Source organism: Trichoplusia ni, chromosome 13 (assembly GCF_003590095.1).
Source record: "Trichoplusia ni isolate ovarian cell line Hi5 chromosome 13, tn1, whole genome shotgun sequence".
Lineage (NCBI taxonomy): Eukaryota > Metazoa > Arthropoda > Insecta > Lepidoptera > Noctuidae > Trichoplusia > Trichoplusia ni.
This window is the reverse complement of record NC_039490.1, coordinates 11,133,939-11,151,371: the sequence shown is the minus strand read 5'-3', so window position 1 is coordinate 11,151,371 and position 17,433 is coordinate 11,133,939. Positions and strand designations below refer to the sequence as shown.

The window sequence follows — 17,433 nt, the reverse complement described above, 5'->3', positions numbered from 1 at the left end:
ATAAGGGATTATTTTCCGATCCATCAAAAACTAAGTATCAAACTAGGCGCTTTTGTATTTAATGGCTCGCGCAAAACAGGACACCACAGGAGCGAATATTATGGTGTAAATTTTCTTGTTTACTAATAATAGCTGTAAATTGCAGTAACTGGTCGCTACTTGGGTGCGGAACCTTGTTCTAGTCTAAAGTTTAAGAGGCATGACTTACTAGGACCCCAGTCTGACCGTTTAGCGACCGTGCTAGCAATCAATATGAGGAGATGATCTAAGTGAATGGCGGACGGATGGACAAAATATAGTTCTTAGCTTGAACTTCCCAAGAGTTTGGTATTACTATTTGGGGGGTCTGTACTACCTCTTAGTCTTTTGCAGTTGAGAAATAGAGACATCTTTGTCCCTGACTGCTGCCTTGCTTTCACAATTACGGGAGTACTGCGGGGATCAGTGCTGAAGTCATTTTATATTTTGACCAGCTCATCCTATAGGAATATAAAATCGGGGTAAAAACTATCCGATATGTTAAGACAGTTTATAAAATATCTGCATACCAAATTTGGTCCAAATTCATTCAGTGGTTTTTGCGTGAAAGAGTAACTCAACAACTCAATCAAATCTATCCATACTTACAAACTTTATGAGTGGAAAGGACGAAAATAAGTTTAGTTTTACCCCAAGAGGTGATGGCAGACACTTGTATAATAGAGGCAAGAATCTTGGCAGTGGAACTATTGAATCTTAAGTACGACATTTAAATGCTTTAAGCTCATCAAACATTACGAATCAAGAACCTAATACAAAAAAGAAACTAGTTTTACATAACCTATAAACATTTCAATTATTAGTCGCTTACAGTACAATACCAGCCTGTACATGTCCACGGCTGGGCGAAGGCTCTTCGCATGGTGGATTGAACATTGATCTCTAATCAGCATTGCATTCAGTTTAAACTCTAGGCCGTTGTAAGGCACTTACGACAATACTACTAGTTATGGTGAGATGAGGAGGTCGTGATAATCTTAATAGTTTTACATTACTTGATGTTCAAAGTCTATTTGTCTCTTACCACTTGACAGTGACAAAGACAGCATGTCACTTAAGAGTGAACCTTAACTTGTTTCGTTCTCGAATCGTAATTTACATACCGAATTGATTTTAAATGGATTTTACTGCCCAAAGAGTGTCAGTGATAATAAATAAAAATTTCGACACATAAAGTTTTACGACACATAAAAATTGACGATAAAATTACACAGTGACATTGAAAGCTAACTATAATATATTCGAAGCGAAGGTTCTTCGACCGCAGACAACAAGTCTTCGCTTCCAGACGACTTTATTTTAACGACACCTATGTTTGAATTTACTATTTTTCCAATTGTCGTTTGGAAAGTAAAGTCGTCCTTTAACGGAGAATTGAATCTATAGATAATTATAATCCATTGTGACATAATAAAAATACTCTTGCGTAAGTTGTAAATAAGTAAGAAAAAATACTACAGTGTTTATTTATTGACTATTATAAAATAATTCGACAAAATCCCTCAAGCGATGAAAAAAGGATACACACATGGAAAAATAGTCAAAATACACCTTTTTTAAGTAATTCATTATTACTGGTGTAATGGTCAGTGTAGATCAAAGGTAGCGAAGAGCATTTTCATGACAATCAAAAGTGAACTTTAAAGCTTTTAGACTAAAGAACATAATTTAATATTAGCAATATATGATAACCGGAATGGCTGACCGGCTCAAATATTCACTTCAATACATTATTATTATGACGAAAAATTACGTTCAACTGCGCTAGATACTTAAACATTCTGCTCTTTATACTGATAGCAATAAAGTTTATTTTTGAGCGGCATAAAAAACTCCTCAAAGGTGCGTTGCGCAACTGTTCTGTGACCTTCAGTAAGACAGTGTGCCCGACAGGAAAGTGTAGCAGCAAGGAATGTGTTTTTACTAAACAAATTAAACACTCTATCACATAGGAGCATTAGAGCTGATGCCTGCCGGGATTAAAGATAAAGATACATTAATTGTCCGAAAGACTTACCGCGGCCAAGGTACTCAAAGGGCAAAAGAAGAAACATGGGTGGCATGAGTTTTAGTCAGTAAAAGTCTGACACTACCTTCCGCGAAACCGAAAACGGGGGGAGTCATTTAATGATTTCCTATCGCGAAAAAATGGGTAGATGAATACAGAAATTCTATTAATTATTAAGAACAACCCCTCCTTGCTGCATGAACATGCTAAACTTACTTGATACCTTCGTTGCATCTGAATTCCATAACACAAGTGCTTTAGCAACTTACTTTGGGTTCAGAACAATATATGTGATGTTGTCCGCATTTATTTATACAAACAGCACACACACTTCAACGCATTTTGTAATATGTTTCTTATGTTACACAGGGGGTACAAAATTTCCGAATCGCATCACTCGGGGATGAATACACATGATATCACTAACGTCGAAGTCTATATTTACACACATACAACATACTGTACGCTTAACAATATGTACATACAACAATGTTGTACAGAATATAGGTAAAATATAATTGATAATTACCGCATTTAAATTGTGAATTTCTGGAATGATTTTTTTATTGTGACCTGCACTTATAGTTATTTTTGTTCTTTAATTTATGGTAATTTTATCGAGTCTTCTTATATGCTTTAATTTTTAAAAAGGAAGGAGATCATATTAACTATGATCAAATCAATACCGAAAAAAAATCATTGATTTTTCTAGTACGAGTTTTTATGTGATCGTTTGAATTAATGCGATATTTAACAATTATAATGACCTTACAATTAATTACACAATCACTATTAGCCGATCAGAAAACTATGTTTTAAGTAGGAAAAAAAACATTTCCCTACTTCATATAAAAGAGGTATTTCTTTATAATTGTCAATAAAGACTATTTTCTGAATATTGAATAACGCGCGGAGATAAAAAATATAAACAAACTATCAGGGTAGCATTTGATTGTTTGTTTATAAATGAAGACTTTAGTGATACAAGTTAGAAAATTGCGAATCACGATGTTCCAACCGCTGCCCCTCTACCACGAGACACATCTCGACACCCATCTTACGACAGCTTTGATACAACTAGCACTTGTCGCTAGCATTCACCATGTAACTTAGTAAAGGTAGTGGGTTGCTCATATTTCTATCATCTCGCGTCGACATTATTCCTGATCGCCTAATAGTCATTGCGGATAGTTCCCTAGTACAAGTAAGTTACACTTATATACAAATGTACTTTTTATTTGTTATAGAAATAAGTTTGTATATCAGTTACATACAATTCAGAATTTCCGAATAGAATTTTAAAGAATAACAATATTTATTTACATGTTCAATACATACTTTGGACAAAGAGATCAAAGCAATTTGACAAAAAAGAAATTACACCGAATATTCAAATTAATAATTAAAATAATTAAATACAATGTATGGAATTAATACTAGTACAGAAAGTCTAAAAAAAGTTCATATTGTTTGGGTGAAGGGAGTCATTAAAACATGGGCCATAGAATGGCAACACTGTGTTGTGTGAGCAGTCTTACCTGGCAACCCTGACACTAGGCGAGTAGTGTGTAGTTGCGGGGCTTGGCTCACTCGAGGCCGAACAGCCAGTTGATGCCCTGCGTCAGGAACATGATGAGCGGCTGCCACGCCACCAGCCAGCGGATCCAGTCCAGCAGCTGTCCGTACAGGATGTGCGGCCGGTCCCAGCTGGAACCAGCTAAGGAAACTGACTCATGACTTTTTTAAAGCGACTCCCGCACTTACGAATTTAATCCTTGTGTCACGGGGTACAATTCAGATCCACAATGAAACCCAGACTCAGAACAAGCATTCGTGGATCACACAAACGCATATCCTACGCAGGAATGGAGCCGGCGACGCATCGCGCTAAGTGGGTTTGGCGTGATGACCTCAACCACTCAGCTATCGTGCAGTCAATATGTGTGTTTGGATCGTGACGAATTGTGAGCATGCTTTGTGCGATGCCACTTGCCCATGCAGCAATTAGATATAAGGTCAACGTGGCCCAAATTATTTGAGAGAGGAGGGAGTCCGTGGGTTCGATTTCCGCCCAGGACAAATAGCATGTTGTATGTATTTAAAAATAGTTGTCTAGTAAGCATAATACAAGTTATGCTTAGTTTGAGGCTAGATGGTAAGATGTGAAAGTTGTGGAATATTATTATTATAATCGAAACAACATCAAAACTAACAAAACCAGTTTCGGGAACTCCCTCTACATATTTAATTGGTAAAGGATACGGGTTGGTGATCATCCGCTTGAGGTCCACCTTCTCCTTGCAGTAGGGGCAGGTCTGCTTCTTGCCCACGATGCACCAGCCGCGTATGCAGAACTCGTGGAACACGTGCCCGCATGTCAACTTGTACGTGTTCTCTGTAAACAACAAGCTTTCTTATTACTTCCGTTATCGCGTCGGTCACGGGTGACCTATGAGTTCTATTGAGTCTTTCTATGACGCGTAAGGTAAAAATTGAAAAAGACACGAAAACATATTAGTGCTGATATTCTATCTCAGTAGTGTTCGGTCACGGGTGACCTACGTCGAGCCCAGTTTTCAGTTTTGCTAGTGGTAGTTGACCCCAGAGAATCTTAGGGCGACGCCGATTTTAGGTCTACCTACTTTTGTATCTTATTAAACTTTCTAATAAATATTAATATTTATAACTTTGAGAATGTGATAGTAGCATAGTTTCATGGGTAATAAGTAGTGTGTACGTACCTAGCACCCCCTCTTGGTCGACGTCCACCAGCAGCTGGTTGCCGCAGACCGCGCACACGTTGTTGTCCAACTGACGCGTCGGCATACCCTCTTGTGTGTAGTACTGACATCAAAATAATAAAACAATCTGATGTTACTTAAAGTTTATTGCTATTTTAGCAAATAACCACTAAGAAGGTTTGAAATCCCAGAACAATGGGGTGAAATGGGAAAGAACTTTGCCCAGCAGTGGGATACAAATCAGTTACGTATAGAAAATAATGGAAAATATTGTATACATGTTGTTTTTTATATAAGTTACTATTGTGGCTAAATATTGTATTAAACTTAAACAAATGGTGGGCTTTGACTTTATCTGTAATCAACACATATTAATCGGTATCATAAGCACAAAGATACACCACATTCAAGACAAGCATTCATGGATTACACAAACTAGTATTACGCGGGGATAGAACCTGCGACACGTCGAGCACAGTGGCTGTGGTTTGGTGGCCTCAACCACTCGGCTATGAAAGCAGTCAATTCATTAAGTTGAAATATAAGCTCACCCCTATCGAAGCAGCCATTTTATCAGTGCAGTACTCGGCCACATCCCTGCCCAGTACTCCGAAGTACAGGCCATAGAACAGCAGCTTCAGAGCGACGTCCATCCAGTCCTGCGGCTTCTGCCCGAAGGCCAGGTTCACGCCGAAGAACGTGAGCATCATCAGCACGTAGCCGAGAATACCCAGCAGGTAGCTCACTTTGTATATTAAGTAGAACCATTTGTATACCAATCTGGAATCGAAGATTGCGAATATAGTCACAGTAGGCATAGCAAGAAAAACTGGATTTATCGTTTGTCACTGCGATTATCACCAGTTGCTAGATAAAAGCATATTTACTTTTGAGTTCATACTCTAAGTCTAACCTTGGCGTTGTGACGGACATTGGTCTGGTGGTGGACTTGCGGATGACGACGGCGGTGAGGAGAGTGAAGGTGCTCCAGATGGAGATGAAACGCCACCAGCGGTTGTTGGCCGCCATCAGCACCGGGATCGACCACATCGCCAGCATCGTGAAGAACTGGAAGCATTAGGTTATTGCACTTACACTTGATTTAATATCAATTGCCGCATATGGAACCGAATGTGGAATAAAACGAAAATCCGCTCATGTGTACGATTTTAAAGTCCCTAGTTTTGACAGACAAGAAAAGAAATTTGGAATAGCCAAATAGGAGAAAAATGAAAAACAGAACTCTTGCCCGCCACCGCTTTATCTCATTATTCAGGACTCCAGTTGGGTCCGACTAGTAAAACTAACCCAATAAATATGTGTGTATACCAAAACATAATTTAAACAAGCCATTAAATTAAAGAATCCAAGTGTAACTCACAGAGTAAGACCGGTAATGCCTCTTCTTCCATTCCATAACAACTATTTGAGCTACAATGAGAGTGACAATCAGGATCATGATCATGGTTGTGTGCATGGACTCGTGACCGCGGTGGAGCTCGTGCAGCTTCTGATGGTCATATCTGGAAACATTACATTTTTATACTATTACTGAAGTGCTACTATTATTAATGTGGCTTCAATTATTTGAATTATCTTCAACTTTTTGCTCCATGTAAATTGGATTGGGAAATAAAAATGGAGCCCAAGTAGAGACCTAAAAACTTACTATATTATGTAGAAATGTCGCATTAAAATCGAAGAAACAAGAGTTGATAAATGATTATCAAAAATACTTTATTTCATCATGGTATTAACTAAATTTTTAGGACAAAATGATTTTGACAATGAAATACCTAACGTAAATATAATTATGCATCGTGAGACCCGCATATTGTAATTATCATCAGTTGACTGTCGCAAAAAAAATCTCGCCTTTTTCTGCAATACATTCCGTTCAAAGTATTGATTTTCTAATTCAGTACAGGAAATAACAATGAAGTAGATAAAGCAAACGTATCCAATTTCGTTTTGAATAACAAAATTTGTGTGCGACCTTGAAATAAGATTGCGCGACCAAGGACATTCCTCCCCTCCGTTGACGTTTCCAAGAATCTTTAGAAATGCCTCAAAAGGATCAGCTTAATTAACGATTCCTTTCTAGAAATTGGAGTTTGATTTACTTTTTTCTCTTGTTGATGTTCTGGTATAGTTTTAATCAGAATAAAAGGTTGGAAAAATTTAATCATTATGTATTTTCGGTTGTTTTGCAGGTATGACGTATATCTACGACTTCAGTTTATTTTTTTAGTTTTTAAGCGTATTTCTCAATATCAGTTCTACAACATCAACATTCAATTTAAGAAAAAAATGTTTGGAGATAGTATTGAAAATACAATTTCCCATGTACCAAAAAACCGCATTCATTCAAAACTATTACAAAGATCAATTATTGCTCCTAAAAATAGCATAAATGCAAATTTGAAATAAAATCTGTTTTGAAGTCTGTCACAGACAAATAAACCTTTTAATAATATCACCTTCAACTCGTCAGTAATCAGTACTAAGCTCAAAGAAAATTGCTAGTATTTGCACCTATCTATACATGGTTTTATGTCTTTAACCGATGTCGTTTCCCTTAGAAAACGGAGCGCCTTCAACAACTGCGATATAATTATAATAGGTCCCAGTAAATATATGCATAAAACCTATCAGTGTGAATTACATAGTTACTCATGAGCAGATATCAAACATTCAACCAATTTCATATAAGGATTTTTCTGCCATACTTGATGAATTTTGTATGAGACCAAATGACAGTTAATGTACGTTGAATAATCTATTGATCCAAAGAAAAGATTTGACGTAATAAATATAAGAAAAAAACAAAATACAGTCGAATTTAGAACCGCCTTCCTTTCTTTCCTTAAAGTGTTTTGAAAATGCGACTACGTTTTTCCCGAGTAGATATAGAAACAGACCCAATGGTTCTTCTTGGACACATTATTCGTACTGTATTGCTGCAAATAAATATAATATATACAATAATTGCAGCAGAATGAAACCGATTTAATAATGGATCGGAAAAAGCCTTAACTAATTTATACTCATTATATGTATCACTTTGTTTTGTTTGGCCTTTACGGACAATTAAGCTATCGATTCTGATGAAATTTGGTATGGGGGTAATTATAAAAGAAAACAGTTATATAAGGAATCGATGACTGAAATACGTGTACGGAAAACTATAATAAGGGGGTATTGTAAGTAAGTCCTGATAGAGAGAGATCCGAAACTTTGGAACCCGTCAGATCTTCTATCGGTAGAAGCTAACGACGCTGATAACACTTGATTCTAATTCAGTTAGATGTCATTCGAGAACCAAATCGAGAATTAAATCAAAATCGAAACAAATCACAACCAAAAAAAAACAAGTTTCAGTTGTAAACCTACATATCAGTAACAAAAAATGTCAAAATCTTTTCTTCTCTTAAAGTATTATTTATTTATACACCGTGATTTTTTAGTCATCTTACAAACGCAGCCCAGTTCATGTATCCAATGACTAGAACACGTTCATGATAAAAAAATCGGTATTTATGAGATTTGAATAAATTTAAAATGCAATTTTTATTCAATATTATGATGCAATTTGTAGTTTTTTAGAAACACAGCTCTGTTGCGGGCGCGGTCCGAGCCTTGTAACAATGATGAGGGGTGCGGGCGGCGGTGTTTTCATCATTTTTAAGAGAATATTTCAGATTTCTCTTGTTTAATTTTTCTTCGTACTTATTATCTTAGTTGATGATAAAAAAATAACAATCACGCCTAGGGGTATTATTGTACGTCGGATACATGAACTTGGCTGCTTTTGTATGACGACTAAAAAATCACCGTGTATACGTCAATCTTGTAACATGTAAATAAAATTCTCGGGTCAATATAGTCCACTAATGATGATGAATGATAATCACCCCTGAAACAGTGTGACCGGCTTTTATGAAATTTGATATGGATATTCTCTAAGAATCGGCAACAATTTTATAACCATATGTGATAAGTGTTGTCCACACCTACTTTGAGTATTATAATATAAAAATTTTAAACGAGAAATAATATTAGTAAAGTAATGTATTAGGTCCGCTAGTAAAATTACAATTTTGGTTTTGAATTGAATTTAACTACCGAATAAAAGTCCTTAGTGCTTAGTGCTAGTTACTATTCTTGAACTACTCCCGTTCAGAAATAGTAAACTTTACTAATCAACTACTACCATGGCCTAAATATATTGAAACAAAATGTCCAACATCACTAGAATATTAGTAAACAATAGATTTTGTGTTATCAGGTCATTTACTCGACGCGTTTGATTCAATGCAGATTGGATTATGAAATGTTTTATATAATGAAATGCTGGTTCCAGGTTCACGACATCGTTTAGAATTTTAAAACAGTTTCGTTTCATTAAATCGTATGGAAATTGTGGCAGTGTGTCAGCAATTTCTTAGACTACGTCGTTTTTTTTTTGCTTGAGTACTACTCCATGCCACGGAGGACGCATAACGCTGTGATCCTACCAGTAATGGTTAGCAAAGGAGATTTTTTTTCAGGTTCCGTAACCAAAAGAAAAAAATTTGAAATCTATTCTCAGGCTCCGCTTTCTCTCCGTCCATCCGTCACCAGGTTACCTCATGAATCGTGATTTCTATACAGTTGATATTTGAAACGGTACTTCAGGTCATAGGTTTGCAAAGCGCCAATAAAGATATCTTCGTCCCTGCCAAAGGGGGAGGGGGGGGGGGACTTTGCCAGGAGGTAGGCAGCATTGCTATGCTAAATACCAATTAACTGTGCAAAATCAGACCAGATTATTGTTAAGTCATTACGATTCTGACAACTATAATTTTTTGATTTTGATTTTGACTATTAGTCTCAGGTACTACGGGATAGTGTGTTATAAAGATGGTGTGGTGACCGTCTAAGCAGTCTTTCCTAGCGTATGGTATTCAGATGCTATTGCATTGTCAGACTAAGCCAAGATCGAGTAACGATCGCGTATTATAAAGCATCGATTACTTTCTTTTGAGCGTCGTTCCAACTTGTGTCACTGTACAAGTTGGAACGACTCGGTCTCCAATCGATTGAAAGAGAACTCTATTTTGTCTATCATAAGAATACTTTCGGTTTCCGGTAATAATCTACATGAAGAAGTAAACACATAGTAATTCTACAGAAAAAATCCGATAAGCTATATTCTATAACAAGAATCATTCATACAATCCCTTTGATATAACGATAAACAGTTGTATAATACCATAATGACATGTTCTGTACCTATACTTTAACTAGCTAGGGGTCGTTATAAACCGCATAACAGTCATGACTTTTCAAATTGCGCTTTTGATCATGATGTTAAGGTTGCTTTTAGTTTGACATGCATACTTGCATACTACGGTATTTGAAATTTGCCTCCACACTGTTTACTCGGCGTTTATTATGAACTTTGAAAGAAGGATTGTTGCTTTCGTGGAAAAGAGACGCGCAATACATAGCGGCATCTCGCTCTTACAAGAATGATCTTTCTTTAACATTTTACAATACAAGATCCACTTTAGTAAAGTTTACACTGTTGAACATGCACTTGTTAACTATAATATGACATATAAAGTTACTTTGGCTTTTGATAAAAGATCTATAAACATTATTAAGTAGGTACAACTTCTGAACTGTTATGCAAAATTCCGTGTGATGTTGTTCAAGAACATTTTTTATTACTTTTTAACATAGTATGAGTACAATAACTCTAATAAAATATGTGAGAAACATGCAATACATTCATATAATAGTTAAATAGTAGAAAAGTGCTGAAAAACATCTACAGCGCAGAAGCGACGGATTCTATTGGACCACTATGTGTCAACCGCGGTGTTTCCTGTGCTTACTATACTAAAATTTTTATATTGCTTGAGATCTCAAACAGTCTTTTTGATAATCTGGTGTGACATCAGTCATAAAATCGCGCGTAGTATTAACTTGTGCCTCTTTACGAATTAGCGCTACTTTTGGGTTCCAGAGTTCCTACACAACCTCAATTCAATTGAAATACAATTCGATTACGTATATCGTGAATGAAAAGTATATATGATAACTAGCTGTCCCGGCGAACTACGTACCGCCGAACAGTCGATGATGGAGATAAAATATTAAGGGTGGACAAACCTTACCACTTAGGGTTATGAAAAATAGACAGTAGCAGATTCTTAGACCTACTGAATACGCATATAAAATTTGGTAGAAATCGGTAAAGCCGTTTCGGAGTAGTACGGTTACTAACATCGTGACACGGAAATTTTATATAATAGACTAGCTGTTGCCCGCGACTTCGTCCGCGTGGTTAGAAGATATAAGATATGATTTATATCTGCCCTGTTTTTTCCACATTTTCCCGTGTATCTTCGCTCCTATTAGTCGCAGCGTGATGGTATATAGCCTAAAACCTTCCTCGATGAATGGTCTATTCAATACAAAAATAATTTTTCAAATTGAACCAGTAGTTCCTGTAATTAGCGCGTTCAAACAAACAAAGAAACAGACTCTTCAGCTTTATATATTAGTAGAGATGTATAGAAGTACTAATATATTTTCTCAAAAATAATTCAATCGTTTAAAACTAAAGAAGGTACAAACATACAAACACACACACAATTTCGCCTTTAGGTAATGTGTGTGATACAAAGTAGACTAGCCTCTAAGAAATGCGATATCATTGTAACTGAACAACATCATTAAGTATATAAATTAAAATATATTAATATACTCACGTACATGCTATGTTGCACTCGGGTCATAAAGGTCCTTTTTGTGTAAACAAATAGACACGAATTCACGTGACTAGACACATGGTAAATAATCTAAAAATAAAATTAAAACACAATTCAGAGGTATTTACATAAAAAATATTTCGATATATTTTTCATGGGAAGTATACGTGCCAAATCGTAACAATAAAAAATATAAAGTAAAATTAACAAATACTTTTCAGATCCTAAATAAACTAAGTTATTGGGTGTTAATAGTCTGTGTTAGTAACATTTATTTTTCCCTCATACTATACTCTTTGCTGCATAATATCAAAATTGGTTAAGCGGTTTATTAATGAAAGGGTAACAGACGGAAACGTGAACGATCAAACATTTTTTACTATTATTTAGAGGCTAATAAATTATTTGATTTTGAAAAAAAAAAGAATTGAAATGAGTAATTTAATATGCAAATGTTATAATATTTCAGTATCACATTTGTTTTAATTATATTAATTCCAATCAAAACTAGTCTCATGGATTGACTGTCATGGACGGGTCCATATCAAAAGATAAATATTTTTGAGTGAGTCATATAACTTTAACTAAGTATAACACACATTTCCTGAAACTACTTTAAACATTTAATTGCATTATCACCAGTGTGAACTGAGCCTTATACGACGATGAGAACTCTGCCTTACTCTATTGAATTATACAAGCGCCGCAATGCGGCATTACTCGGACTTGCAGACTACCGACTGATATTTTATTTAGACATAATTGCATTGAAGCTCGAACTTTGTCAAGGTAAAACAACCGGTCGCAAGGTTTGGAAATTGGTGGGAGAGTAGTTACTAAAGAATTAAGGTAATTGTATCAAGGTGTCTCTCTTTTCATGGTTAGTTAAAATTTACCATTAAAAAATTAATTAATATTGGTTATAGAAGATCAGAAAATACAGTAAATAACTCTTTAACTTATAACTTTTGGTAAATTATGTATTTGTTTATTTTAACTCGTAATTTTAACTATCACAAAACGTTGGCGAAGCTAAGTCACTAAGACTGTTTTGAATACATTTAAAAAGCTATGAATATTATAACAAGATGGAGTTTTATAATTATAAGCTCACACAGATTAACAAGACGATTACCATATAAAATAAAACATAACTTTGTTTTTGTACCTTGAGACAGTGTTTTTAGATTTATTAAAGAATTCTGAAACTCTTAAAGACGTCCGAACTTATTTTACTAAGTCAAGCTGTTTGTCATGACCTGTATCGTACTTATAGCTACCAATTTGGAATTTTCATAGATAATATATTTCTGTTACAGTAAATGTTAAAATTATTAAACAATAAAAGTAAAGATTGATCGATTGTAATTGATTGATTTTTTCCTTTTGCAATTAAGTATAAATACCTAAAACAATTACAGAACGCTTAACAGTTTTTTTTAATTATACGATAGCATCGCATAAGGGATCGATAAGGAAATAAAATACCAAGATGTTGCAATTTTTTAATCACCACTTTAGAAACTTTTCTTATTCAATCGCCATAAATGTTTATGAGCTATTCTATATCCCACACAATGTTGGCTCTATACATCTGGCTAGCAGTTTAATAGTTCATTACATTGTTTGGTATCATAGAAGCAATTTCGTGAAAGAATTACGGATGGAGATATCGAGGCTCTGAATGTAGAGCTTTGTTTCGAAAGTAACTCCAAATAGGTTCAGTATTTCATTCAAATTCAGTAATATTGTGGCTTACTGAACAACAACATTTTGACTGCATGGATAGCCGAATGGTTGAGGTCACCAAGCCAAATCATACCAGCGTGCTACATTAAATGCTTGTCCTGAGTCTGGGTGTCTTTGTGCATGTGATTTGAATGTTTGTGAAACCTCCCGCCATATAAGAATTTAATTCCTTAGCGCAGAAATCGTGCTTTTTTAAGTAACGAAAATTGCATATCATCGTAATAAAGTTGTATTAAATGATACTGTTTTACCCCAAGAACGCTGGGAATTATACTAAAATGATGCAAAGGTTACCCACGTGTATTTATCGGGATGGTCTGACTAGTTCAGTTCAAACTGCAGCCCTATTGCCGCGTTTGCTCATGATTAAGGTCTCCGGTTGGGTCCGAAACTAGTCGGGCGAACCCGTTAACTAGTCGTGAGTTATACACGATTTACTAATGGTCGAAGATCTCTTGCGTAAGACTCATCCTTACTGACAATTATGCCTGAGTATTAACAAGTTCAATCCTGACCTCTATCAAGGTTTAAGTTTATAATGCGACACCATCACCATCTTATATTAGGAAAAGATATAGTCAATAGGAGATAAATATTTACCTAATTCGATGACATAAGGATCTTAATTTAGTTGAGAGTTATAGAGGTTCGGTGCAAGAAACAACACGCGATGTCGCGACGTCGCGAATTCTGCCCCGGGCACGCAAAACCAATGTGTCTAACATAAATCAATATCTATGGGGAATCCGTAGCTTTATGGGAAATCCATACGTGATACCTTCCATAATTATCTAGGATCTAGGGTAGGTTTAGCACCTGTGGCGGTTTTGCAATTTAGGGCAATGTTGTGCTTTGAGGGCTAACGATAAACTTTTCGTAATTGAATTTCTTACTTTTTGCAATATACTTATGTTTTATTCAAAAGATGTTCAGTTTAGCTTTACGGTTATTTATTAAATCTGTCCTAAAAAAATGTTATTACAGATTGGAATATGTGGAGTTAAAACAGAACTACTCCGATTTTAATTATAATTAAATCTTAATACATAAAAAAATCAAGGACTTATAAGTAGTTCTTACCACTATTAACTTGCTAATCTTTTAAAATAAATTGCTCAACCTTCCAAAGAATTGCCACAAAAACTACCAACGCCTGCTATAATCATGTAGCAAAGATATGACAAAACGAAACACTTAGTTCAAATGATTATTGAAATTTAAAATGGCAAGCAATCAAAAAAAGTTTTGGGAAATATCTATAAAGTGATTTATTTCGTACTCATCATAAAAAATACTTCCAACAAATCCTTTCCACAGTTTTATCTCTTATAAAATATGAAGGGCTTTTCTGTTCGGTGGCAGGTCTCATCAACAATACTGTGAAATGACGAATGGTTCAGGCGTCAGCTTTAACTCCGTCATCCGCAGATAACTAATGGATAGTACTTATGACTAGAGTAAAGATTCTAACACTTTACTATTTTCAAAGAGAGAAATAAAAGTAAAATATTATAGGTTCCAGAGACGATTAAGAAGGTTATTTTGGAAACAAAAACCGCTCAAACTCTAGAATCGGATGAAAAAGTACCTATTGGCAAATACAAGTATTCGTAATCTCACAAATGATTTGTCGTTTACGGGGTTCGAATCCGCTTCACTTCGCGCACTATGAGGTTGGCATTGTAGCCGCTAGCACTCGGCTATGATAAATTTTCCATTAGAGTAGCAGTTTTGATTTACCCTTAAAAGTAACATTTTCGGCTATTTTCAATAGAAGATTATTATCTTAATTTTTTTAAAGAGATATTTTCGTTAAATGTAGTTTGATTGACCAGTAACATTCTAGTGTAACCTAGGCTTTTCAAGCATTACAGAATAACTTAACCATGTAAATATTTGTGTATAACGTAAACATAACTAAAAAAACAAATGCGATGTTTTACTTTGTATTACTACAGGTCAAAATTACCATTGTTTGTAACAATATTGGTTAAATTAATTATTACAACGAAATTATACTTTAATGCGCAGGCATGTCAGTTTGTCATAAAAGTAAAGACGCTCCAGTCATGCATGGAAATACATTTTTACTGTGTTTTGGTATGGATGATGGTCACTGGGTAACAGAGTTTTCCGGTAGAGTCCGCCGTAGGCCTCTCACGTGAATTTGAACACACCATTTCGTTCAAGTATTCTCACTATGGTGTTTTAACTGTCTGTGGCATACACATCAATTGAAAAATAAAATATTAGGTACTTGGACTTGTTTACGATTACGAGTTTCAATCCTTGGTATTCCCACAATTTTATTTCGATAAAAGTAGAAACACGAAAATAAATTGTATCAATCAGCTCATAAAGTTAGCCATAATCTCACGATTCATTATTGCTACTATAGTATTGTCTCTTGCAGATGTCTTTACATCTTTGTAAAATTATGGAGAAAAAAATATCCTAAATCTTTCAATTTTCTATTACGTTGATAAAATAAATACCTGAAAGACAAAACTTATCAAATTTAATGTCTCTTAGAAAATAGAGGTCGAAATATTACCCATATTTTTTATCATGAATAAACTTAGCTCTCTAATCCTCTTACCGAAATTCAATATTCCAATCAAGATTATTCCATAATAATTTGCTTTCTGCCTTAACAAAAGAAGGTTCTAGTCTACCAACATCAAGTGCTAAAGGAATATCAACAATACTTACGTCGTTTCTAGTAATATCTATTGTGAATCGAGTGCTTCCACTTGAATCAAATGAAAGGCTTTCTTTGAATGAGGTACAGCTTGTATAGTTACTTGGACAAATGTTTTGAGGAGTTCAAATTCAATTTGTTTTTACGTGTTTAAGCATTATTACTGATCTGTTTTATATTTTCATGATAAGTCGCTGGATTTCTTGAGATTCAAGTTGTTGTTGTATTTTCTGATTAATGTTTTTCCTGTTATACTTAGTTAGTTTTCTGATGCGGTATGAATTTCTGATTTGGAATCAGAAATTTACCCATTCAGCAGCAACTACTACCCCTTTCACCGAATACACAACTGCTAAGTACCCTCTACCTAGAACGTTTTTTCAACAAAACATCTATTACCTTCTTTTCCAACCCAATGTTATTCTTCATCACTCCATGTCCTATTATATATGTCGTCCTCAACATCATCATTAATTTTCCATACATCATTCATTTATAGGCCTTCAGGTATAAATTGTATTGTACCACCCCTATTGTCGGTGCCTGTAGTTCTTGCCCATTCAACAGCCTTGACTACTTCAGTGTTGAATTATTAAGCTACAATTGCATCGGGGCTTGAACTTTTAAGGCTAAGGTAGAGTTTAAAGGCCGAGTTAAATAGTAAAGGAACTTAGACAATTGTAATCGATGGACGTTTGAAACACTTAAGCTTTTCGACCGTAATTTTTAGGTTTTTACTATTGATGATCGAGCACTTTTGTGCCATGACTGCGGAACCCATACATAGGACCTTGTTGGATCGTGCACCGTCTTCACCAAGTTCTTTCTTACCTAGTTTGAAGTCGCACTCGACGTTCTTTTATTATTTCAGACTCAATACGATATAGTGACTTTGTACACGAAACGCGACGTTCCAGCCAACAACTACTCAACTAGGTCATAGAAGCATTTATCCATCTCAAAACTAACTTCGAGTTAATTCGTTTTGCGTCTTCCATTCTTCGCTGTTTTCAGTGTTATACTTTCTTATTGCAGATGATCACGCGAATGTTGTATAAACATGTCATAATATTAAGTGCGGTATTCAGATTATGACCTTTTTACATAATAAATGGATTTAGAAGTTATAAAATGTCCTTAAGATTTGGCGAGGAGATGGAGTAAGGTAACAAGCTTAAATATCCTATAAAAGTCACTTTGAGCCCATTAAGGCTCGGAAAACAAGACAAGTTTAGGTGTTTAGGGATATTGTACCGTAATAAAGATTCACTAAAGATTACAATGTATTGCGGGTGTATATTCTGGTTTCAGGGAGAAGGTTTATACTCGGTAGTTTTCTTTTACGGACTAGGCATAGTAAGTATTAGTTTTACTTACTATGGGCAAGTATAAAAAGTTACTGGCTATTAAAAGTTTCATTCAATTCGTGTCTAT

The 17,433-nt window shown here is 35.2% G+C and overlaps 1 protein-coding gene across 1 annotated transcript in view; it reads right to left on the bottom strand.

The window, feature by feature from the left end:
- Positions 1-1,466: 1,466 nt before the first annotated feature.
- Positions 1,467-17,433, bottom strand: part of LOC113500250 (RING finger protein 121-like) — an 18,071-nt gene continuing 2,104 nt past the window's right edge. The window contains exons 2-7 of the mRNA XM_026880957.1: positions 6,170-6,329; positions 5,702-5,856; positions 5,340-5,568; positions 4,789-4,891; positions 4,310-4,442; positions 1,467-3,754 (exon numbers count right to left, since the gene is read on the bottom strand). Coding sequence (XP_026736758.1) covers positions 3,634-3,754; positions 4,310-4,442; positions 4,789-4,891; positions 5,340-5,568; positions 5,702-5,856; positions 6,170-6,329 — 901 coding nt within the window. The 3' untranslated portion in view covers positions 1,467-3,633. The remainder of the gene's footprint in view (positions 3,755-4,309; positions 4,443-4,788; positions 4,892-5,339; positions 5,569-5,701; positions 5,857-6,169; positions 6,330-17,433) is intronic.